The sequence below is a fragment of the Bufo bufo genome, chromosome 1 (assembly GCF_905171765.1).
Source record: "Bufo bufo chromosome 1, aBufBuf1.1, whole genome shotgun sequence".
Lineage (NCBI taxonomy): Eukaryota > Metazoa > Chordata > Amphibia > Anura > Bufonidae > Bufo > Bufo bufo.
In genome coordinates, this window is record NC_053389.1 from 545,803,685 (window position 1) to 545,828,568 (window position 24,884).

The following is a 24,884-nucleotide window of genomic DNA, read 5'->3' on the forward strand; positions in this document are numbered from 1 at the left end:
ACAGCGCCGCTTCCTTCTCCTTGTTCACCAGGCACAGTGCCATACATTGCTTGGTATCGCAGCTCAGTCCCATTCACTTGAAAGGGGCTGAGCTGCTCCTAGGCCACATGACACGTGAACATGTCGACACTCGCCTTAGGAAAAGCGGGGAGAGGTCCGTGGCGTTACTGTGAGTGCTAGTGCCTTCTCAAACAGCAGATCAGCAGGGGTCCCAGGTGTCGAACCCCCACCAATCAGATACAGATGACAGAAAGCCCCTTTAAGCATTACATACTGCCCATTGAAATTAATGGACTGTCCATGCAATGGGTCCTCCAGGGAGAGAGTTACACCTTGTTATGATTGTCAGCTTTTTTTTTGTGTGTTTTCTTTTCTTTTTCATATTTTATTGCAGTTTTGAGTTAGGGCCCTTTCACAATTGCGTTGTCCGGATCCGGCGTGTACTCCATTTGTTGGAATTACACGCCGGATCCGGAAAAATGCAAGTGAACTGAAAGCATTTGAAGACGGATCCGTCTTCAAAATGCGTTCAGTGTTACTATGGCAGCCAGGACGCTATTAAAGTCCTGGTTGCCATAGTAGTAGTGGGGAGCGGGGGAGCAGTATACTTACAGTCTGTGCGGCTCCCGGGGCGCTCCAGAATGACGTCAGAGCGCCCCATGCGCATGGATGACGTGTCCATGCGATCACGTCATCCATGCGCGTGGGGCACCCTGACGTCACTCTGGAGCGCCCCGGGAGCCGCACGGACGGTAAGTATACTGCTCCCCCGCTCCCCACTACACTTTAGCGTCCTGGAAGCCATGGTAACCATTCAGAAAAAGCTAAACGTCGGATTTGGCAATGCGCCGAAATGACGTTTAGCTTAAGGCCGGATCCGGATTAATGCCTTTCAATGGGCATTAATTCCGGATCCGGCCTTGCGGCAAGTGTTCAGGATTTTTGGCCGGAGCAAAAAGCGCAGCATGCTGCGGTATTTTCTCCGGCCAAAAAACGTTCCGGTCCGGAACTGAAGACATCCTGATGCATCCTGAACGGATTACTCTCCATTCAGAATGCATTAGGATAAAACTGATCAGGATTCTTCCGGCATAGAGCCCCGACGACGGAACTCTATGCCGGAAGAAAAGAACGCAAGTGAGAAAGAGCCCTTACATAGAAACCACATTTACAAATAATATATGTAAAATTTTATATTTCGTTCAGTTCAGTTTTGTCTCCATTGACAATGAATGGGGACAAAATAGAAGCGTTTCCCCTGCTATTGAGATCCTATGACGGATCTTAATAGCGGAAAGGGAAAACGCTAGTGTGTAAGTAGTCTTAAATGTATGCAGATTTATTTTTTGTATCTTTGGTGGCAATGTTAACCAGTGAAACAAAACTTAAAATGGCCTCTTTTGCTGAATGTTTGCAGACACACCTAAAAATTGTGGAAAATCATATTTTATACATATTCATTGTAATGGCCCATTTAGTATTTTGCAATTATTCTGTTCTTAATGAGAAACAGGATTAAAAAACAAAATGGGATTACAAGACACAATGGTGCCCTGTGTTCCCTCTAAATTCTTCAAAATTCTCCTAATTCTGTCAGAACTTGGACTCATACTCCTAGAGAGCACATGCCAAGGAAAGATAAGACCTGAAAACATGACATCGGGTTATAAGTTGGTAATGGAAGGGACGTTGAGTAGTAGAGACTATGGATGATTTAATGTAGAGCCTGAAAATGGAGGAGGTCAGAGGGAAGGTACATTCTGGAACATGACTTATGGTTGTCAGATAAAAGAACCGAGAGGAGTATTTGTAGGGGAGGAAGAAATCATTTACTGTATTATAACATTTCTAGCCAATACAGGCTGAAGACGATTGTTATGACTGCTGACAGATAGTCAAGAGGGATAGATCATTGCCAGACGTGGTAGATCTCACCGCTCTAGAGGGGCAAAAGATCATGCATTTTGGGGGAAGTCCAGCTGTCCCATTCAGCTTTGATGTTAGCAGGTTCATCTGACAGTTGCCTAATATGTATGGCCAGCTTTAAAGGTGAAAATATTATTTGCTTTAGTGATACAACGGTGTGGGAACCGTATTTCTACTGAACACGTGTGTAGGAAATAGTAATAACTGTTTGAATTACATATTTAATCTTATGCTACCATAGGATTGCTACAGATCTTTAATGGAAGGAGATCATCTCAAAAGAATATGGATATTTCTACCCATAGTTTATTTGTAAGGAAATAAATTATATGAAAGATTCAGGTGAAAGTGCAAAGTTCATTTATTTCAGTAATGCAACTTAAAAGGTGAAACTGATATATAAGATAGACTCATTACATGCAAAGGCGAGATATTTCAAGCCTTTATTGGTTAGAATTTGGATGATTATGGCTTACAGCTTATGAAAACCCCAAAGTCTCAATTTCAAATGAGGTACCCTTTGCTCAGGGAGTATGGATTAATTAGCTGACTAGAGTGTGACACTTTGAGCCTAGAATATTGAACCTTTTTACAAAATTCTAATTTTAAGCTGCATTAATGCAATTCCTTTTAAGTTGCATTACTGAAATAAATGGACTTTTGCACAATATTCTAATTTTTGGAGTGTTACCTGTATATCATCTTGTTAAGCGTTCTTTCCTTCATAGCAGAATATGGAACTTTAGTGTTACACAGATGATCCATCTTGTATATATTAAGGTTGTGTTCTTTTCTTTCTACAGATGGGGTTCACAGTGTTACTGCCCACTGCACCTTGCGGGTTACCATCATTACGGATGACATGTTGACCAACAGTATCACAGTCCGGCTAGAAAACATGTCTCAGGAGAAGTTTCTGTCCCCTCTTCTTTCTCTGTTTGTGGAAGGAGTGGCCACTGTGTTGTCTACCACCAAGGAGGGCATCTTTGTCTTCAATATCCAAAATGACACTGACGTCAGCTCCAACATACTCAATGTGACATTTTCAGCCTTGCTTCCTGGTGGGATCCGAAACAAATTCTTCCTTTCTGAAGATCTCCAGGAACAAATTTACCTAAACAGAACCCTTCTCACCATGATTTCCACTCAGCGGGTCCTGCCTTTTGATGATAACATTTGTTTGAGAGAACCTTGTGAAAATTACATGAAGTGTGTGTCTGTGTTAAAATTTGACAGTTCAGCTCCTTTCATAAACTCCAATACAGTACTTTTCCGTCCGATTCATCCCATCAATGGATTGCGATGCCGCTGCCCTCCTGGATTTACTGGGGATTACTGTGAAACAGAAATTGATCTCTGTTACTCCAATCCTTGTGGAAAGAATGGACTGTGCCAGAGCAGGGAAGGTGGCTACTCTTGTGAATGCAATGAAGAATATACAGGTATGTCTTCTTATTGTACATAAAATGGTAAAAACATATCTACCATCCTCCAGTTGACTTCCTACGCACACATGAATATTTGTAGGTTTGACCTGTGGAGGATATTGACAACCTGTTTCATCAGTGAGATGAATTGTTGTGTTTGTTGGTCTTATGTTGGGGTCATTGGCCAACCCTTTCAGTGGTAAAGTATCAGCAAACCTAGAAGTCGAAGGTACATAAAAAATAGTCTACTCCACATCCCTAAACACACAGGGGGACATTTATCAAGACTGGCGTTTTTATACTATGCTCTTAATCTTTTCCCTACTTGCTTTAGATGCACCACAATTATTAAGAGGAGCATGCCTCTTTATAGTTGTAGCACTTCTATGCAGGTCTGTGCGACAGAGCAGAGATCTAGGTCAGCAAGGGAGCGTGTTTAGATCTCCGCTATAATCTATGCCAGTTTCCTGGCATAGATTATAATACATGTGACGGAAAGCCTACTCCAGGCCCATACCACTCGCCACTTTGAAAGGTCGCAAGGGGAGAGTAAAACCCCCCAAAAAGTCACTAAATTTTGCTCAACAGCAACATGAACCACAGTTTGCAACTTTTGGGTGCCACCTCTCTGGTGCAGAGGGGATGATAAATGTCCACCACCGTCCCGAATATCCTGGTTGTCTCCATATTTTGGTTAACTGGTTGATGGTTTAGCTTAAGGCTATGTTCACATCACGGTTAAGGAGATCCAACTGCCTGATCCAGTTCCAACACTGGCTGTCGGCCGGACAAAAAAAAACGCTGCATCATTTTTTGTCCGGCCGAAACTTGGCATTTATGCCAGAAAGTGGCCAGATCACCGCCTGACCTCATTACAGTCAATGAGGATCGGCAGTGAAGTAGAGTATCCGGCAATGCTGGATCCTGTGAGATCCAGCAGGCTGTTCTGTGCCGGAACAGCTTGCTGGATCTCCTAACGGAGATGTGAACAAGTCTTAATAGTCATGTTTTACTTTTGTACTCTCTCTGTTTCAAGCAGAAGGGATTGTCTGGTTTAAAAAAAAGAAACTCAATTTGTATACCTTATTAGGGAATTATGAAGTATTGGTCAGATCTTACATGGCCAGACAAGAGAGGTTACAAAAGGCGTCTCTTGCTTAAGTGGACCTGTTCTGTCCTGTATTACTCTGATATCCCATTGATTTGTCCTGACAAAGGGAGTTGTCTGCTCCTGAAACGCATTGTCCCAATAAAGTGAACCTTCTGAGCAAGTTACCTGTATGATGACTACTTCTCTGGCAGCGACATAACAAGAACCAGACCACTTGATCTACTAGCTGAATCCCAAATATATGAAAGTGCACCATGTAGTAATAACCTTGGTGGATTCCATACATTTAATGGCTGTGGGACACTTTGTGATCATACTATTGTCAGGGGACCCATCTAGCAAGAAGGGATTGTCCAAAGCAAACAACCCTTTTAAACTGTCCATTCACTTTCTATACCTTTGGGCCTACCATGACTCTTGGTGGAACAGCCAAGTACCCGTGTTGATAGCCTTTGGGGTGGGAATAAGTGGTTGCCAGGCACATCTGATGGCACTTTTGTGTTTGAGCAACGTGTGGTAAAATCCAACATGCCTGGTCCCTCTTTCCTTAATGTTGTGAGATGCGGAGAATAATGTCAAATTATATGAACCAAAATGTATTCAGTTTGTTCATGTAAGAAACCTAAATAAGGAACTTTCCTTATGTAATATAATCTTTTACACCGCGTTTCCAAGGCTTTATACCACTATGTACCAAGCAGTCAGGGTTGGGTCAGAATACAAATCGTTTTACTCGTTGCAATGCGTTAGGCGTTTTTTATTAGACTAGTAAATCGGGAATAAGCCTCACATATTGTATTCAGCCAACTGCACAAAGCCCAGGCAGTCATATTGTCTCCCAGATGTAGTTGTGTCCCTGTATATAGTCCTCAAATAGGCAGACTGGATGCTGTCTCCTCTGAAAGAAACAGGATCTTGGGTTTAAGAAGAGGTTGCCTCATTAATATTAATTAAAAAACATGACAAAACAAGTAGCTTGTCCCAACAGCATCCACTATTAGAGGCGGGATAGTTCATACTTCATTTCTTGTGTAAGTTGCGTAGTCAGTATGTCACCTTAGAGCCTAAGCCTCGGTGGTGGCTCTCTGTTCCTTTGTTGGATATAATCTTCGCGGTGAATTTCAGGCCCCTTAAAGTTGTTTTTTTAACAGTCTATGATATCTGTGTAGCTGCGAGCTGCGGTCACTCGCTGCATGTTAATGTGAACTATTGTTCGGCCTGTGAATGAACTTGCAGTTGAATAATCCTGTTGGTGTGGTAATGCCGGATGGAATGTGGAGGCGGCCAGGGACTCCTCGCTTTTCATACCCTTTCAACAGGCAGCATTTCGGAAATATGTTACTGCAAAATGTTACAATCTGTCATCCTTACGATAAGAGTTCCTAAGGACTGATGATGGAGAGCGCAACCGAGATCACGTTCAGTTCACAAATCACAGTTGGTAACCAAATTTTAAAAAAATACCTGGCCCATTTCCTTTGGAGGCTAATCATAGTCTAGTGACATTGTTCTTCCTCCCATTTCTTTGAAGGTCCTTACTTGGCCTACAGCAATTATTAGTAATTTATACATGATGAAAGTTACCTTATCTTGAGTCTTCTGTTACTGACACAAAGGTAAACTGATCCACAAGGTGCATTTTTGTGGTAACTTGACAGCAGGGTCATTAAGATTTTTCTACTTTTTCAAATTACCGTATCATTCAGAAGGTAGTAGTACGAAATAACTGCAGCTTATCATTTGGAGACAGATATTTGTATTTTAATGTCTGGTCTGTAATGCTAACACAATGATAGCTGTAGAACGGTGAAGACTCTCATAGTCAGGCTTATGATTGTTGAGTTTTTTGGTCTTCTGTTTTTGTCATCATTTTGCAGAAGACCTATCTACATAGATTTCAAACAAACTTGTCACCATGAAAATGCAGTGCAATCTGCATTTCGGCAGGTTATAGAGCAGGAGGAGCTGAGCAGATTGATATATAGTTATATTGGAAATAACTATAGCTGAATCTTTTCTCACAAATCTATAAATCAGTCTGCTCAGCTCCTCCTGCTCTAAAACATGCCACCTGCACATTGCACTGCAATTTCAAGGTGACGAGGTCGCCTTATGGACATGTTGCAGATGTCAGGATGTGATTCATCATTGGCTTTGTCAAAAGGTGCAGGGATCTGGTCATCGTTTACACGTAGTCCTAGGTTATGGAGCAGGAGGAGCTGAGCAGATATATCATTTTGTAGGAACAAATTCAGGAACAAAGCTCTTTCTATGCCTAGGAGTCCATTGGGTGATTCTACTCAGTGACAGCATACACATAGCTGTTAATCACTGATAGGACCACCTACATGACAACTAAGCACAGAAAGATCAGAAATTACAAGTTATATGGAATCTTCTCCCACAAAACTAGATCCCAGCGCCTCCTGGTCTATAATTGTTTGCTGTTTGCAGATATTATACCACATTTAACCTGACAGGTTCCCTAAATCCATGACCACAGATAGGGATTTTGATGTGGATTTGCAGGCCTGTTCAGCATGAAAATTTATTTTGCATATTTAGTGTTTTTTTGTATTATTTTATTTAATTTCAGAAGTATTGTATTTGCATAGGGGTTGTTTAGAAGACCTAAAAGAAGTCTTACTCACCTTACCCATCTCTCACCAGTCCCCTGCAGGTTTCTAGCAATTACATGCCCACCTGGATTTGTGACCACTGAAGCCAAGCACCGGCCACAGCGTTGACCACAGTAGGGTTACTGCTACAACCAGCGATTGGCTACAGTGGTCACATATCTGTGTTGGGACGTCATCACTGAAGCAGGAAGTACAATGACAGAGAAATGTCACAATAGGAGTGGCAGGGGATTGGTAAAGTTAATTAGACTTAAAGTTAATTCTTTTATTATTTTATAGCATTCTAAGGCTACTTTTACAACGGATCCGGTTGTATTATCTTTAACATACCCAAGACGGATCCGTCATGAACTCCACTGAAAGTCAATGGGGGACGGATCCGTTTTCTAATGTGTCAGATTGTGTCAGAGAAAACGGATCCGTCCCCATTGACTTGCATTGTGGGTCATGATGGATCCGTTTTGCTCCGCATCCCAGGACGGAAAGAAAACCGCAGCATGCTGAGGTTTGCTCTCTGGTATGAGAACGGAATGCATTTTGGAGCATTCCGTTCTGTTCAGTTACGTTTTGTCCCCATTGACAATGAATGGGGACAAAACTGAAGCGTTTTAAAAAAAAATTATAAATGCTAGTGTGAAAGTTGCCTAAGCCGTCTTCAAAGAATGTTCACACAGCTGGACAATCCCTATTAAAGAGAAAAATTGCAGTTTAAAGTATGATATTTAAGGCTACTTTCACACTCGCGTTTGTTGCGGATCCGTTCAGATCATACAACCGCATGCATCCGTTCAGAACGGATCCGTTTGTATTATCTTTAACATAGCCAAGATGGATCCGTCTTGAACACCATTGAAAGTCAATGGGGGACGGATCCGTTTTCTGTTGTGTCAGAGAAAACGGATCCGTCACATTGTGTGTCAGGACAGATCAGTTTGGTGTCCGCCTCCAGAGCGGAATGGAGACTGATCGGAGGCAAACTGATGCATTCTGAGCGGATCCTTTTCCATTTAGAATGCATTAGAGCAAAACTGATCCGTTTTGGACCGCTTGTGAGAGCCCTGAACGGATCTAACAAACGGAAAGCCAAAATGCCAGTGTGAAAGAAGCCTAAACCTGTGTATTTAATTTGTATTCTTTGCCTGTATATAGAATAAAACCATCGCTATGTTATTATGGAGTGTCTGCAAGATCCAGCACGTCTCTAGACTAGGAGTTACTTGCTTTATGCACTTTAATGTAAAGCTGGTACTTATATTAATACTTTCTAATGGCCACAGGAAGACTTCCTTCCACATAATCCCCGTAAAATGAAGGTGGAATACCTCAGCTAGATATTTTCAGATGACTGAGGAGAATGTATAAATCATAGACTTATACTTCATCTACTGTAGTTTAGTACATTTTTATAAAAATGCATTCACATTTACGTCTTGTAGGCTTCGTTAGATCCCTTTTAACTAGTGCTGGTCAAATGTCATGAGTAAGGTAACCAGTATGCTTGAGACCTTTCTGGTGGTTTGCAATTGAAAGTTCTTGAAGGCCACGAAGAAAGTGTTGGGTTCATATCATAAGCCTACAACGATTTGTGCATTCCTGTTCCTAGGGCTTAGAATTGCTGTGTTTGGGGCTCTGGTAAGGCTTGCTTGCTTTTCAGAGCAGGAGTTATGCTATTCAGGAGCAATTTGTGGTTTAAATAACAGTAATTAAACTGTGTCCGCTTATTGCAGAGACATTACCTGAGGATGTTTACTTGTGGTGGCTCTGCCACCTGTTGTGATCACAGCGTCCCATGTCTTAAGAAATATGTCTGCCAATGTTCTGCCGGTTACACTGGGACAGTTCTCCTGCAATGACTATTAAATTATGGTTCCATCCTTTATTTTGTCCTCTGCTGCACCAAGATCAGACGCCAATGGTTTCAGTAGCTGACAGTTCATCAGTCAGACCACGAGGTATAAGGATTGGCAGATATCTGAGCTGCCGACCTGGACTAATAAGTGTTACTATAGTGAGGGGTTTTGTTTTCCTTCTTCCTACTTGTTAAAGAAGACATCTTGTCCGATCATTTTCCTTTATCTTCTCCTTTGGCCCAAGGGCTTCTTCTAGTAAAAAGATTAGTGAACATTCGAGTCATTTTCTAGCTGAGCTATTTTCGTTATCTGTATCTTCAAATGACTTGTGTGTCACCATTTCTTCTTTCAGTCAGTTCTCAAAATGGTATTTCAGGCCTCTTTGTTGTCTGGTATTGTAGTTGCACTAGAATAGCTTACATGATGCACATTACAGTTTTCTTCTCTTAGATCTTGGTATTCTTATCATAATTAGAGGGGTTGTCTGGGTTCAGAGCTGAACCTGGACGTACCCATATTTTCACCCAGGCAGCCCACCTGCTCCGATGCTCTCCCTTGCCCTGCGCTGGATCGCGCAGGGCAAGGGCTCTTTTATTTACAATAACACACTGCCGGGCCGAGGCTTCCTCTCAGCAGTGTGTTCGGTGACGTCACCGGCTCTGATGGGCGGGCTTTAGCACTGAAGCCCGCCCATCAGTGCCGATGACGTCACTGGGCTCACTGCTGGGCGGAAGCCTCCGCCTGGCAGCCCTATGGAGAGCCCGGTACGTCACCGGAACTCCAGAAAATGCCTTTACCCTGCGCGATTCAGTGCAGGTCAAAGGAGAGCATCGGAGCATAAACTGCTCCAATGCTCAAGTAAGGGGGGGGGGGGGCTGCCTGGGTGAAAATGGGCATATGTCCGTGTTCAGCTCTGGACCCCGACAACCCCTTTAAGGTAAATCTGTCAACAGGACAGGTCTCTTAAAATTGAGGAATGTATCACCTATATTTACTTTCTCCTAGTTAAAACCAGATAGTGACACACATTTATTTTCTAATCTGTTCTTTTTTTATGATAATGAGACGACTGCTGACAAGTGATCTGTACAGACCAAGAAGAGGAGCCTATTATTAGGCGTAGTGGCCAGTCTGAAAACTATAGGCTTATATAATATAATATATATATATATATATATATATAAAATATATACTATATATACTAGAAGATTAAAAATTACATCAAAATTATTTAAAAATATTTTTACATGAAAACTTGATTTAAACAATAGGTCATTTTCTGATACACGGTCCCTCGAAGGGCCAGTTAGAGAATGACCAATCTTGCAAATGTTCTAGATAAAATAAATTAACCAAGTACAGTACAGGAATGCAGGAAATAAAATGTTGTATGCCCATCACGTTGGTGATGTACACTTAAAGGGAACCTGTCACATTGAACATGATGTCTGAGATGAAAGCAGCAGGTTTTAGAGCAGGAAGAGCTAAGCAGATTTATATATAGTTTTGTGGGAAAACATTCAGGAAGACTGTAATTAGGGATCAACCGATATTGAATTTTTTAGAGCCGATATCGATAACCTGTGAACTTTCAGGCCGATAGCCAATAACTTCTACCAATATTCCCTATTCACCCTAATAGAGCTCTATTAGGGTAAATAGTATCTTACACTGTCCCTGCTGCCCTGTGCATAGTACACACAGCAGCAGGGAGATTACCATGGCAGCGCTGCCATGGTAACCGATCGGAGCCCCGCGATTACACTGCTGGGGCTTCGATCAGAACTGCCACCAATGAAATTACATAGGTTGACGGGGGGACCCTGTGGCCACTGCCACCAATGACTTTAATACTAGGAAGGAAGGGGGGGCACACTGCACCACCAATGATAATTAACCTTTAATACATATATAGGAGGCGGATACAGCCGTCACCTTCCTCCTGTATTTGTATTTGTATTGCTATGCTGGCTGCTTGACTCTGGGGAGGACACTCAGGAGAAGGAGGCTGCTGCCGTTCACCGAGCACACTAGCTGAGTCGGCGCAGCGGTAAACTCTCCCCTGTCCCTCCTCCTGCTTTAATATTAGCCATACATTTATTGGTGGCAGTGGTGCGGGCAGCTTTAGAGCCCACTCATTTTATTGGGCTCTGCGGCGGCCACGTCATATAAGGGAGGGATTCCGAACCTCCCTCCTTCTCCACTGACTCTGGCCACTGAACATGGCGGCGCGCGCCAAGCGCCATGTTTTCTCATAAGCGAGCAGCGCCGGACGCATTATCGGCATGGTTAGATACCGATAACTTCGAAAATCATGAATATCGGCCGATAATATCGGTAAAGCCGATAATCGGTCGATCCCTAACTGTAATTTATACATTTAAATTTCTGCTCATTCTGGGCTTAGGAGTCGGTCCTATCAGTGACTGACAGCCTTCCCCCTATGACTGTATACAGAGAGAGCTGTCAATCACTGATAGGACCGCCTCCTGGACTTCACAGCCCAGAATGAGCAGGAATTTAAATGACTGAAATACAAGTTGTACAGAATGTTTTCCGATAAAACTATATATCAATCTGCTCAGCTCCTCCTGCTCTATAACATGCTGACTGTAGATTACATTGCATTTTCATGGTGACAGATTCCCTTTAACATGTATGCAGTGTATGTGCTAATTGTGTCCATATGGTTTAATTAGCTCAATAGAAGCTATACAATGGCATCCAGTAAAAAAGAAAGTAGACGTTGAACGTATACATTTTTTACAGTGGGACCTTATGGCCTACGGATGATGAATGCCGTTGTAATCCATCTTTCAGAGACATTGGTTTAAACTGTGTCATAGCGTATACATTAAATCCAGGGCAAAATGTGATATTAGCAGAGCATTAAAAGTACTTTATAACTGTGCTATTTACTACGCGATCTGTGTCTAGGTCATAGATGTTGACCATGAAGTGCTGGCTACGTTTTGTCACCGGAACGTACATACGTGTATCACTGTAACTCTTATCAATATCTGATTTTTCTTTTCTGATCTGCACATATGATCATCTCTTTGTTGAATTCAGTCTTCTACCAGTCCTCCTGTGTTATTCCTAATTGTACAGTATACCTGGTTTCTGTATTATAGTGTCCAGTAGGTAGAAGCAGATGTACAGTTTTATGTTCAGTCATTGTGAAGCTAGCCGAATAATAAAATGTTCTCTTATCTTTCTTTTCCTTAGGAGAACACTGTGAAGTGAGCTCGAGGTCTGGTCGCTGTGTCCCAGGGGTTTGCAAGAATGGTGGCACCTGCATTAACCTGCTTATCGGAGGATTTAAGTGCAACTGTCCCCCTGGAGAGTTTGAGAAGCCATACTGTGAAATGACCACTAGAAGCTTCCCCCCACAGTCCTTTGTTACTTTCAAAGGATTAAGACAACGCTTCCATTTCACTGTCTCTCTTATGTAAGTGTACATGATTCGGTGCTACAGCAAACTGAAAATGATATATATTGGCGGGAAAAGATTCAGTATATCTTGTGTTTTATTCGTCTACATCTCTGCTTGTTCTGGATTTAGGAGGCCGTGTGCTGTCCTTCCTTGTATCAGTGTACATACAGAAATGACTGTCTGATTAGGACTGAACACCAGATGCTTAAGGCCAGAATGTGTAGAGGTTTAGATTAATAAAATACAAGTTCTACTGAACCTTTCCCCACAAATATATATAGCAGTCTGCTCAGCTCTTCCTGCTCTCTAAAGTGCTGCTCGCAGAATGCTCTGTATTTTCAACGCCACAGGTTCCCTTTAACAATGTTGCACCTACAATCTAATTTTCTCAAGCAACTCAATATAAATGCCAACAAAAAAGGACTTGGAATTAATGCATAGAAACAAAAGGAAGGCTGTGTTGCTGCTTCTCAGTGCCGGTATTATCTATAGGATGTATGGCCTGTGGAGTTCAGTGAAAAGGGCTACTTGCATGAAGCTTTCTTTTACATTTCAGCATACCATAATCCTATACACGGTTGTCAGCCTAGCTTCTAAGCATCCCCAAAATGTATGGTTGTTCCATCAGTATGGTGACTTTTAGCAATGGCGGCTTCCACTGTTATATGGCTTCTTTTAGTTTCTGACTTTTAACCTCTTGCTCCGTCATTGAATGTAAAGAATGTGGTGGCTTTTGTATTTCAGGTTTGCTACCAGGGAACGGAATGCACTGATACTTTACAATGGCAGGTTTAATGAAAAGCATGACTTCATAGCCCTAGAAATTATTGGGGAGCAGGTTCAGCTTACGTTCTCAGCAGGTGAGTTATGGCCTCTGAGGAAACCATTAAGGGTCACAAAAAAAAAAATTCCTATATCTGAATAAGCGATAATAATTACTTTCCAAAGTAATTTCCTGAATGTTTCTTGCATTGTCATTGAATGTGATACCCATATAATTCTCATTACGATGATCCAATGAAGTAAGGATATTATCTATGTGCTGACCACCTTCACAATAGACTGGGTATATAATTGAAATTTAAGGTATCTTATATGTGTAGTCACTTTTGCCTGTGAAGAGTGTGAAGCTACAACACAGATGTGTTTGGAAGGTTGCCTAGAGGCAGTCGGAACAGACATAGAGTGACTACGTTGGATGACCATGGTGTTGTAGAGACCAAAGTAGTCACCCACAATGCTGGGGAAGTGTGAAGCACATTGATGACCCTTGCATCTCTCAGGGAATAATGACCACCAGGTATTTTATGTAATTTTTTTTACTTAGTATTTTTTGCATATAACATAATTTTATATCATAACTGCACTTAACACTTCAGAGCTGTTAATTGTCCCTGAATGAATATTTCATGCCTTGTAATCTTTGCGCAGTCATCTTATTATGAAGAAGCTAATCTGCACATAACAGAAGAAATGACAATACCAGTCTACAATTATAATTAATAAGAAATGATGACAGAAGTCCTTCATTACTGCATGACTAAGTATTCTGCACCTTAATAGGCCAAATTTCAATTACACATGTAAATGACCACTAAAGGTCACTTAATTGCAGCGCAAGTGAGATTATTATCACAGGATTAGGCTACTTTACCACAGTACCCTCCTGGGACAATTACCAGAAGATTAGGCTAGAATGGCAATCCTGTTACCCACCGTAATATAGGTAAGGAATTGGAAAGAAGCAGAAACACTGACATGACAACAGGGTACTTTGTGCCACTGATCATATTCCTCAGATAATGCTGGTACTTTACTTCACATATATAATAATGTCCGAGTAGTCAGGCAGACAAAAGGCGAAAAGCTAGTCTTTGTTTCTACAAAGGTAATTCACTATAGAGGTGTATGAATACCAAATCTTCAGCCAACTTTAGAATTGAAAATGTTCTGTCATAATAAATGATTCTCTTTGTCTGAGGATACAAAGAGTGTTAATTATTAAATAGCAATATGTATATATATATATATATATATATATATATATATATATTACAGAATCTGATTGGTTGCTATGGGCAACTAAGCCAGTTCTACTTTACACCAGTTTGATAAATCTCCAGGGCTCCCTGTATGTTGACCAGGACCAACCTGATTGTCGTACTGCCTTCCTCTCCCATAGGAAATAAGGAGAGGTTTTTCAACAAGCACTAGGCCAGCCTGTCTTAAAAAAGGGGTGGGGTGTTATAAACATGCACCAATTAGGGACCCCATTACAATTCCTGTTATGGGACCTCTTTTATGTTCCTGTGGGCCACACGCAGTACAAAAGGTATAATAGAAGTGAATTTGGAGTTAAATCTGCTGTTCAGTCAGAAAAAGTTATTTTGGCTGCACATGTCCGTGTCGGGGGAGAGCAGGTTGTAGACATTGGTGGGTGACACAGGAAGCGTCCAAATCAGAATGTGGAGGATCAGACAAGTTTTTTTGTCTTTAAAGAGGACCTTTCATGGGTTTGTAGTAAGTGAGATAAATATCTGTACCTGCCGGGTACCCCCCGCTGTGCTGGCACCCCGTTATGGCCCCCACAAATTTTGTGCTCAGTATGCTAATACTCTGCATCGGAGCAATGGGGAGGAGACGTCTTTCTCTGTGGGCGTCTCCTTTTCCCTGGCTGTGACGCTCTGCGCTGCGATTGGACAGCACTACAGCCAGTGAGAAGGAGACGCCCACAGAGAGAGACTGAGTCTCCTCCCCATTGTTCCGTGCGCAAAATTTGCGGGGGGCCATAACGGGGCGCAGGAGCACTATTTTTAAAAACCGGGCAGGGTGGCAGCACAGCGGGGGGTACCCCGCAGGTACAGATATTTATCTGACTTACTACAAACCCATGAAAGGTCCTCTTTAAGTAAATCCTATGCTCAGTTTTAACATAGCTGTGAATAAGTACAGTAAATGTATTTCTGTATTGTTGACACATTTCTGAAAAGTGCAAACCCCAAGCAGACTACAAGGTACAATACTGCTTGTGTTAACTTCTGTCAAAATATTTAGACACATTTTATGCTAGATACCGCCCCTGGATACAATGTAATTGCATCTAACCTCCCTATGAAAGTTATAATTACAGAGCTTGCGTCTTAGGTTCGGCAATACTGCATGTCCCAGCAAAGCCGCCTGCATTTCATTTATATTTTTATCATGCACTCTGTGGTGTTTTTATATTATTCAAATCCTACAAATCTTCAGATATTTTCCTTTTTGTGCAATTAGTAAAGATTAACTTAGATTTGTATAAATTCTTACAAATCAGCGCACTACCATTTTGTTTCGAGTGGTTTGCCTCATGCTTCATGGGCGGTTTAACATGCAGGAGCTTGTTTCTGGTTTTACTAGACCCTAGGGTTAATATGACACATTTATTTATCTATTGCTGGTTGTAGATTCATTTATTGGGATTCAAGTTTAAACCAAAACTCTCTATGTCTTCTTGGAATTAGTTAGAAGCTTCTTACCATAAAGGGTGTGTGGGAATCAGCTTGACGGCATTGTTACGAGATCCTGCACCTGATAGAAGGTATTTGGAGTTTGCGGTTGGGTTTATGTAGGAGGTGCGCGGCCAAGACTTGAAAAGGCCTTGCTAGGAACATCTAAGGAGTTGGAAAACAAGGTGGAAAATAAGTTAGCTGTTATGACATTCATACTTGATGAATCGGGAATACTTGACAGACCCTCCAATAAAATATGCATTTCACTCTATCATTTCCTAAACGTAGACCTCTCCACTCATTTTGACACTAGTATCTTGTGCATCTAGGCTGGCAGGGTTTGTGCAGCCTGTCCTCCTTCCTGGTGAGCAAACTACTCTCATCTACATGTTAATCCTAAGGTACCTTTACACAAGCTTATTATTGTTAAATCGAGCAAAACTTAATGATTATCGAGCATTGTAAAAGCAATGAACGATAGAGCGATAACTGACAATCAGTAGATTTCTTGTTGGCTCGATCATTTGTGTGGGCACAAAAATCATCGTTGTACGTCAACGATTTCATACGTGTAAACAGGAATTGCTCACTGCATGCCACTCAAATTTCATTTTGTGTAAATGCAACAGTCTGCTTTACAAACGATGGAATATACGATCGAAATTACGATTTTGTTAACGATGCCGTCTAAAGGGTCCTTGTTGAAACGTTCACTACATCAAGAAACAACTCGTTTGTCGCTCAGTCGTACCGATTATCGCCTCGTGTAAAGGTACCTTTAGTGTCAGTTGTAGATATCCTAATTACATTGAACTATATAATACGTAATACAGTTACACTGGATTTTTGCTGTGTATCTATGTGACTGGCACACAAATAAGGCAATGGTTTGAAAATTCTCTCCACCTTACTTGAAATATGTAAACTTCGTAAGCATTGTATGAGTGGAGACGCATACCCAGATTTAGATCGGACACATGCTGCTGATAATCCGTGTTGTCAATGCTTGCATATGTCTATGTGCATGAAGCATTGTGCTACTACATGTAGTGGTTATTTACTTTTACATATCAGCCATGGTAGCGTGCACCTGTACAATAATTTCATATTGTTTGAAGGCGCTGGTCTAACTTGGTTTTATGAAGTCTCCCAGTCTTAAACCTTCAGATTGCCTGCAGCTAAATCCAGGATCCAATATATATCCAATATGTATAGGCAGTTGTTTCCTGATTGTCACGAACCAGCGGTGGTGAACCCACTGTGCTACGTGTCCTACCTCCTCTAAGGGCGTTGTCTAAGTGAACCCCTCGATTCTTCACAGTACTCCTGATGGTGGGGATAGACTTTCCAGAGGGGAACACCAGGTCGCTACCTCTTGAGGAGGATAGGCACACGAGGCAGCTGGTCTAGGTGGACCAGAAGATACCTGAGAAAGGTGCCAGAAGTATAAGCGATGTCAGCAGACGGGGTCGTTACCAGGAGCAACCGTGCAGGACCGAAGGGTGAGGCAGAGGCGAAGTCAGACAGGCAAAAGGTCAGGGCAGGCGGCACAGGTACAGGTCAGGCAATCCGGTTCGGCAACAGGAGAGTCAAGGCAAACAGGCAGGGATTAGATGGGTAGCAGAATCCTGGAACACAAGTACGAGTCAGGAACACAAGTGGTTATCAGGAACCTAACCGGACACAAGGACCTTGACACTTAGGCATCTGGGAAGGGGGCTAAGCCACTTATATATGTGCAGGAGGGCTAGAATTGGTCAGCGAGGTCACATGATCCAACCCATAAAGCCCAGGAAGTGATGCGCGCCGGCCCTTAGAAAAGTGCTGCAAGAAACAAACAGCAAGCATGCTGTGGCCAGGGCTGAGAGGAAGATGTGGAGCGGATCCCAGAACAATAGTAGCTACACAGACAGAGCCCAGGACTGCAGCGGAGAATGGTGAGCACCGGCCACAGATCACCGCTGAACACGGTGTCCGGGACTGCGGCGGTAAGCAGAGGAACAGCGGCGCACAGCAGCCGCTGTTACACTGATTTAACCCAATCACGTACATGTACGTGGTAATGCGTAACGGGTTGTATGGAGCAGGTTACTGCACTGAGCCCGCTCCATACATGATGGGTGCTGGCTGTATAATATGGTACAGTCAGAATTACCAGCATCAGTGATGGTGCCAAACTCCGTCATTCAACTGCTCAGATTCAGGGTTTCATAGAGATAGCTGCATATGTGGGGTTAGGCAGAGGAAAAAGGCTCCTTCTGCTTTCCTATCCAAGCCCCTGCAACAAAATCACGGAGCTCCAACCAGTTGCCACAACAGCCCTGCGCCTTCTTAAAGGCTTCGGGCTATCATGGTTAATAGCGTATAAAACAGTGCACAAGGGACAGCTTAACAGGCAGGGTGTCATAATTTCATGCACCGCAATATTAGGAGAGGGGGATTAGTTAGGGGGATTAACCCTTTTAAACATAATCGCATACATGTACAGTATTATGCATTTGCTCAGATGACACAATCAATAGCAATTAAGATATATGTGCAGCTAAATCATGGGGCTCCAGTAGAAAACCATGACAGCCCTGGTCCTTCAGGCTGTCATGTTCCACCCCCTGTAAAGCTCTGCACAAGGCACAGCTCAGCAGGCAGCGTGTCAGAATCTCACAGACCACAATAGTGCTCTATTCTGGTCTATGTGACAAGCGATCAGAAGGGCGCAGATCCTAGCTTTCTACCGGGGCTTGCAATTTTATGTAAAAAAAAAAAAAGCTGACTAAAATACAACTTGTCTCACAAAAAAATAACCCCTAATATGGCTATGTAAACGGAACATTTTAAAAGTTATTGCTTTTGGAATATGGGGAGGAAAAAATGTAATGCAAAGTTGGAAATGTGCTTTGTCTTAGCTGTAGTGGCCCTAAAGAGATTGCTAAAGGCTGGGGAGAGGTTGACAGTAGTAGTCCTAAAGAAATTACTAAAGGAAGAATTTACCCCTCGGTACCCTGACCATTATTTTACCTCACATAGCAGACCTGTATATACACTAAATATGATTATCCAGGCTTTCCTTGTTAATCTTTGTCTTCCTGGAAGTTTAGTAATCTGCACTTTATAATCAATCAGTTCTCCAAGCACCGACTTCCCGGTGAACATGTGATAGACTTGTGTTTATACACTGCAGCCAATCTGAGGAGGCCGAGCTGCAGGGGGAGGGAGAGAGCAGAGGTCTGAACCAATGAGGTGACAGGAGGTGTGTCTCAGGCTCCCTGTAGACACTATAGCTAATCTGTAGTCACCAAACAGAACTTGACTCTCATGGAGCTGAGCTAAAATGCAGACAAACAGTGAGCAGTGAGGTAAATAAACAGCGGGTATTATACCTGCATGTCATTTTTAGGCCCCTAACTGGACAGCCACGCTAATATATAAGCTATAGCACTGCTTTAACTGCTCAGTAATCAGATAATTGTGTTTCCATGGAGCACGGTGTGATGTAAAAGCCAGGCTGGTACATTATCTAAGTGTGTCGGTGCTTTTCACATTGAAGTGTTTATTGTATAAAATCTGAGTGAGAAGCTGAAGGTGTTTGACTTTCAGACGGCCTTGCCTTTATTTACCCGTTTTTCTAAGGTTCTGTAAATGTTTGTTTTGCGGTAGATGTTCACCTGCAGAACATACTGTTAAACTGTTTGATTTGGGCAGTCTCTTCGGGGATATTGCTGCGTATGGGTGGTTCTTTTTTCCTTCTTGTTCTGTAACTTTTTTTTCTTAAGTTGCATTCTCTGCTTTACTTTGTCATTTATTTGACATTTTATAGTTCTTGAGGAATCCCGCTCCCCAGAGTAGCATTTTAACGACCGGTATAGACATGTGCATGGGAACGGCAAAGGTAGCTCATTTATAATCTGGATTAAATTAATGATTTTGAGAGCGCTCAGCATCCAAGCCTAACCATTCAGTGACTAATAAAGAACTCATTTAGGTCATTAACAAATAAGAAGCTACACGGGTTTGATTAGCCTTTGATTGTAAGGCTTCTTTACTAAAGGACCAGTTCAGTTGATGAATAGATGTGCTTCCCATAGCAATCTACAAAGCTACTTTGCTAATTCTCTTACCTGAAACGGTTGCGAAGAGAGATAGAAAATAGGAATATTGGAAACATGATTGGTTGCCATAGTTACTTGCCAATTTCTATGACTAAAAATACCAGGGAACATAAATAGGTATTGTGTAAGTAAAGACATTTTCATGTGAAGATTGTGGTTGAGATTTGAATTACAAATTGTAACCTGTTCTCTGTTTCGTTGTTACAGGAGAAAGCACTACTACAGTCAGTCCCTACATTGAAGGAGGTGTGAGTGATGGACAGTGGCATTATGTACAAGTGCAGTACTACAACAAGGTAGGAAGCCCTGCCATACCAATAGCCGCAGGCTAAGGCTACTTTCACACTAGCGTTTTAGTTTTCCGGTATTGAGATCCGTCATAGGGGCTCAATACCGGAAAAAAACGCTTCCGTTTTGTCCCCATTCATTGTCAATAGGGACAAAACTGAACTGCATTCCGTTCCATTTAGTTGCATTCCCATACCGGAGAGCAAACCGCGGCATGTTGTAGTTTTCTTTCCATCCTGGGATGCGGAGCAAGATGGATCCATCATGACCCACAATGCAAGTCAATGGGGACGGATCCGTTTTCTCTGCCACAATAGAAAACAGATCCGTCCTCTATTGACTTTCAATGGAGTTCATTACGGATCCATCTTGGCCATGTTAAAGATAATACAACCGAATCCGTTCATAACGGATGCAGATGGTTGTATTATCAGTAACGGAAGTGTTTTTGCTGAACCCTGCCGGATCCAGTAAAAACGCTAGTGTGAAAGTAGCCTAAGAAGTAGCATTTAAAGGGGGACACTCATATTCAAACATCTTTCAAACTGATATGTGTAAAGTTTTTTTATCCCGGCTGAAAATCTGAAATATTCTTATCATTATTTCATGAGTGTATGACAGTTTTGGCAATATTCTTGCAGTTGTTGCATCCATGTCATCAAATTTACCATGAAATTCCCTTAATCCTACATTCAATAATCCAAAAGTAATGGTTTATTTTGTGTCAATATACTATTTGGGTTTTGTTCCTTGTGGTTCTGATTTTTATATACCTGTATATGACCAGTCACCTTGAGTATTTCGTAAGCTAGTTCCTCTTAGGTCCCACTGATGCCAGATTTTTATTAGAATTGTTATTTTTTATTAATATTTCTTCAATGTGCCAGGAACAATTTTGATATAGTAAACACAACTGCCTAAAGCAGATGTTAATGGCAATAGTAACACCCTTCATTCCCCCCTGTGCAATCAGCTCAAGTGCATCAGTTCCCCTCAGTGCCATCAGCTCCACAATTCCCCAGTGCCATCAGCCCCCCCGTGCCATCAGCTCCGTTCCCCTAGTGCCTCCAGCTCTCCCCCACCCCAGTGCCATCAGCTGCCCCCCTGCCATCAGCTTGCCCCCCTAAGTGCCATCAGCTTGCCCCCCTAAGTGCCATCAGCTGCCCCCCTAAGTGCCATCAGCTGCCCCCCTAAGTGCCATCAGCTGCCCCCCTAAGTGCCATCAGCTGCCCCCCTAAGTGTCATCAGCTTGCCCCCCTAAGTGCCATCAGCTTGCCCCCCTAAGTGCCATCAGCTTGCCCCCCTAAGTGCCATCAGCTTGCCCCCCTAAGTGCCATCAGCTTGCCCCCCTAAGTGCCATCAGCTGCCCCCCTAAGTGCCATCAGCTGCCCCCCTAAGTGCCATCAGCTGCCCCCCTAAGTGCCATCAGCTTGCCCCCCTAAGTGCCATCAGCTTGCCCCCCTAAGTGCCATCAGCTTGCCCCCCTAAGTGCCATCAGCTTGCCCCCCTAAGTGCCATCAGCTTGCCCCCCTAAGTGCCATCAGCTTGCCCCCCTAAGTGCCATCAGCTTGCCCCCCTAAGTGCCATCAGCTTCCCCCCTAAGGGCCATCAGCTTGAAAGTGCAGTGCGGTACGGGCCGGCGGGTGACCACGGAGCGGTGTGTTCTTTATTAGTTATACATTTTACATGCATTTTTACATTTTTTTTTATTATTTTTTGCGATAGAAAAGTCTAATGCAAAAAAAATAAATAAAAAATATTTAAAAAGCCATACCTAGATATATTAAAATTGTAAAAAAAGGCAGAAAAGCAACAAAAGGCACAAAAAACTACTGTTTGTAGGGCATTTTATAATTCCCTTTTACATGTGACTTTAGGGATTTTTGCTGAAACAGAGGCCAAAAAGCATAATGCCATGTGCCAAACCACCCATATAGGAGTTGTTTCAAAACTTGATATCATGTAGCAGGTCACTCCAATAGATCTGACGGTAAAATGATACCACCACAGATCTATTGGAGACAGCAGCCTTCTTATTTAAACATGTTTAATTGCATTTTGGAAACCAAAAAATACCTAGCCCCAGACTAGCCTTCTAAAATGTAATGTAAGAAAGACCAGAGGTGGTCGAAACGTCGCTGTTATTATGCTGCCGGTTTTAATAAAGTAACCAGACTTTTCTCATTCTGCGGATTTCTATATATTTGCTTCTAAAATGTAAGCCACTCACTGCTTCTAATTTCTAAGGACTGTTTCTTGCAAAAATTATGGTGGGGTTCTCCAAGACAGGTGAACAGCCTCTAGACACCTGCTTATTAGCAGAAATTCTACACTGTATCTCCTTCATATTTTCCTTAATATTATAGTAGATGATAGTTTACAGTAGTAGCGAGCAGTTTTTCTTTGCATTATACTTTGGACTAATAACCTGGCTTTGGAGATACTGAAACAGGCGTTCTCCTAGCTGGCCACATAGGTTTACCTGAAGCAGCTTTCTCGGTAACTAGCCTACATGATGTAGCAGGTATTGTCAAGGGAAGTTTGTTTTTAATATGATTGGTTGAAGGAACCTGCAGGCATTCTGAAGTGTCTCGAAAATTAGTCTCGTTTTGACACACAAGAGAGGTTGATGGTGGCTGTGCGTCTGATTTCATGCTGAACAATAGGCTGAAAGCTAAGGACTGGGATGATGCGGGAAAGGTGAACAAAAGGTGTGCCAGGGCTGGTAAATAGGCCACTCGGGTTTCATTGGCGTAGTAACTAGACGTTGCCTGTATAGTGTTACTCCTGTACATATGGAAAGGCCTGGTAATGTTTCTGGAATGTTCAGTCCCTAGCGTTAAATTGACTTTTTTCTTGTTCCATTTTCCTCCAGGTCAGTAGGCAGCAGTCCCAAGTGATTTCCGTACAACCCCTAGTAACAGGTCTTTGTACTGTGCCTCTGTATGAAACCACAATAGGCTTTGAAAGTGAGCTTTTGCTAATTATTTTGAATATTTCTACCCAGTGTGAGTAGAGTAGGTTTCGCTGGTGGTTACTAGTGCTTGACCTTAGGTACTTCTTATTTATGCCCACCAGTGCTCAAAGGGAAATACAGCTTTCAAGTAAAGACCTGTAGCTGTTGTGGAACCAGTATCAAGTTTCCAGTTGATCCATCGTTTGGTTTTTTAAAACCAAAAATGAAATTTATCAGAACCTGTGTTTTTCAGCAACTGCTACCCAAAATGTGAACCTTAAGAAAGAATGACATTCTGTGATACATCTTGCCAATTAAACTCCCTTTAGTTGTCCTCAATCCCTTGGGTCCCTCTGCCCAAGCGTTGGCAGCAGAAAAAAAAGCTGGTATTCAATTGCACTTTAGCAGGAGCAATTATTAGCCGATTGTTTCCCCCTCTATGCATTGCAGCTCTTCAGTATGGCAAGCAATACAAGGCACACTGGGACATGTAGTGCATGTCACCTACATATTAGCAATTCTAAACATTCATGTCATTTTCAGAAGAAAGAACTTTCACAATATGATTCTAGAATGTGTGACTTGCGTGATACAAAATGTAAAGGAAATGGTTCACATCCAAGTGAGAAACTGAGATCTAGAGAATGGAGCAGTGACTCTATTTACTAAATGCTAAAAGTTAAAAGTAATTGTTAATTTGCCTGAGAGATTACATCCAGCGTACAGCTCGGCTCTCCATTGGATAAGGGTAACCGATTACCAGTAGCATTACTCCCAGGTAAACATAATCCGACAAAAAGACAGCAAACTAAATATGTCCTATAAAATATTGTCTCTTTATTAAAACATATCAAAATGATCATAAATAGAAATAGCAGTTAAAGGGGTTGTTTCATCTGAGACAATGGGGGCATATCGCTAGGATATGCCCCCATTGTCTGTTACACCTAGAGGCTCTGTTCTCTCTGAAACTGGCACACCCTCTGCACTTTGATTGACAGGAACATGATGAGGTTTTCACTGCCTGGTCCTGTCAATCAAAGTGCAGAGAGAGCAGAGTCCTCCTAGAGGCTCATTTGCATATATTATAATGCGGGCACATATGATCATGGGACCAACACAGATGCCGTCAGCTGCCAAGTGCACATGTAACAGGTCAGCCAGTGTCATAGGTACAAGTCTGCTGACAGATGTCCTTTAAGTGTAAAAGCTAACCGCAGGAAACAATATTTTTATTGCTTTAATGGGATGATTTTAAAGGGGTTCTGTACTTCGTTTTAAATGATGATCTATCCTCTGGATAGATCATCAGCTTCTGATTGGCGGGGGTCCGACACCTGGAACCCCCGCTGATCAGCTGTTTGAGAAGGCAGTGGCGCTCCAGTAGCGCCACGGCCTTCTTACTGTTTACCGCCGGCCCACTGACGTCACGACTAGTATCAACCATTTAAGTGAACAGAGCTTAGCCCCGCCCACGCTAGTTGATACTAGTCGTGACGTCGGCCAGCGGTAAACAGTGAGAAGGCAGCTGATCGGCGTGGGTCCCGGGTGTCGGACCCCCGCCGATCAGCAGCTGATGATCTATCCAGAGGATAGATCATCAGTTAAAACAAAGTGCAGAACCCCTTTAAGGAGAACTTTTATTGCACATTGTGTA

At 42.5% G+C, this 24,884-nt stretch overlaps 1 protein-coding gene across 3 annotated transcripts in view; it reads left to right on the plus strand.

The window, feature by feature from the left end:
• Nucleotides 1-24,884, plus strand: part of CELSR1 (cadherin EGF LAG seven-pass G-type receptor 1) — a 172,476-nt gene that overhangs the window by 76,065 nt on the left and 71,527 nt on the right. For all 3 annotated transcript variants that reach the window (XM_040412268.1, XM_040412277.1, XM_040412286.1), the window contains exons 2-5: nt 2,730-3,368; nt 12,182-12,404; nt 13,134-13,249; nt 20,191-20,279. In XM_040412268.1, coding sequence (XP_040268202.1) covers nt 2,730-3,368; nt 12,182-12,404; nt 13,134-13,249; nt 20,191-20,279 — 1,067 coding nt within the window. The remainder of the gene's footprint in view (nt 1-2,729; nt 3,369-12,181; nt 12,405-13,133; nt 13,250-20,190; nt 20,280-24,884) is intronic.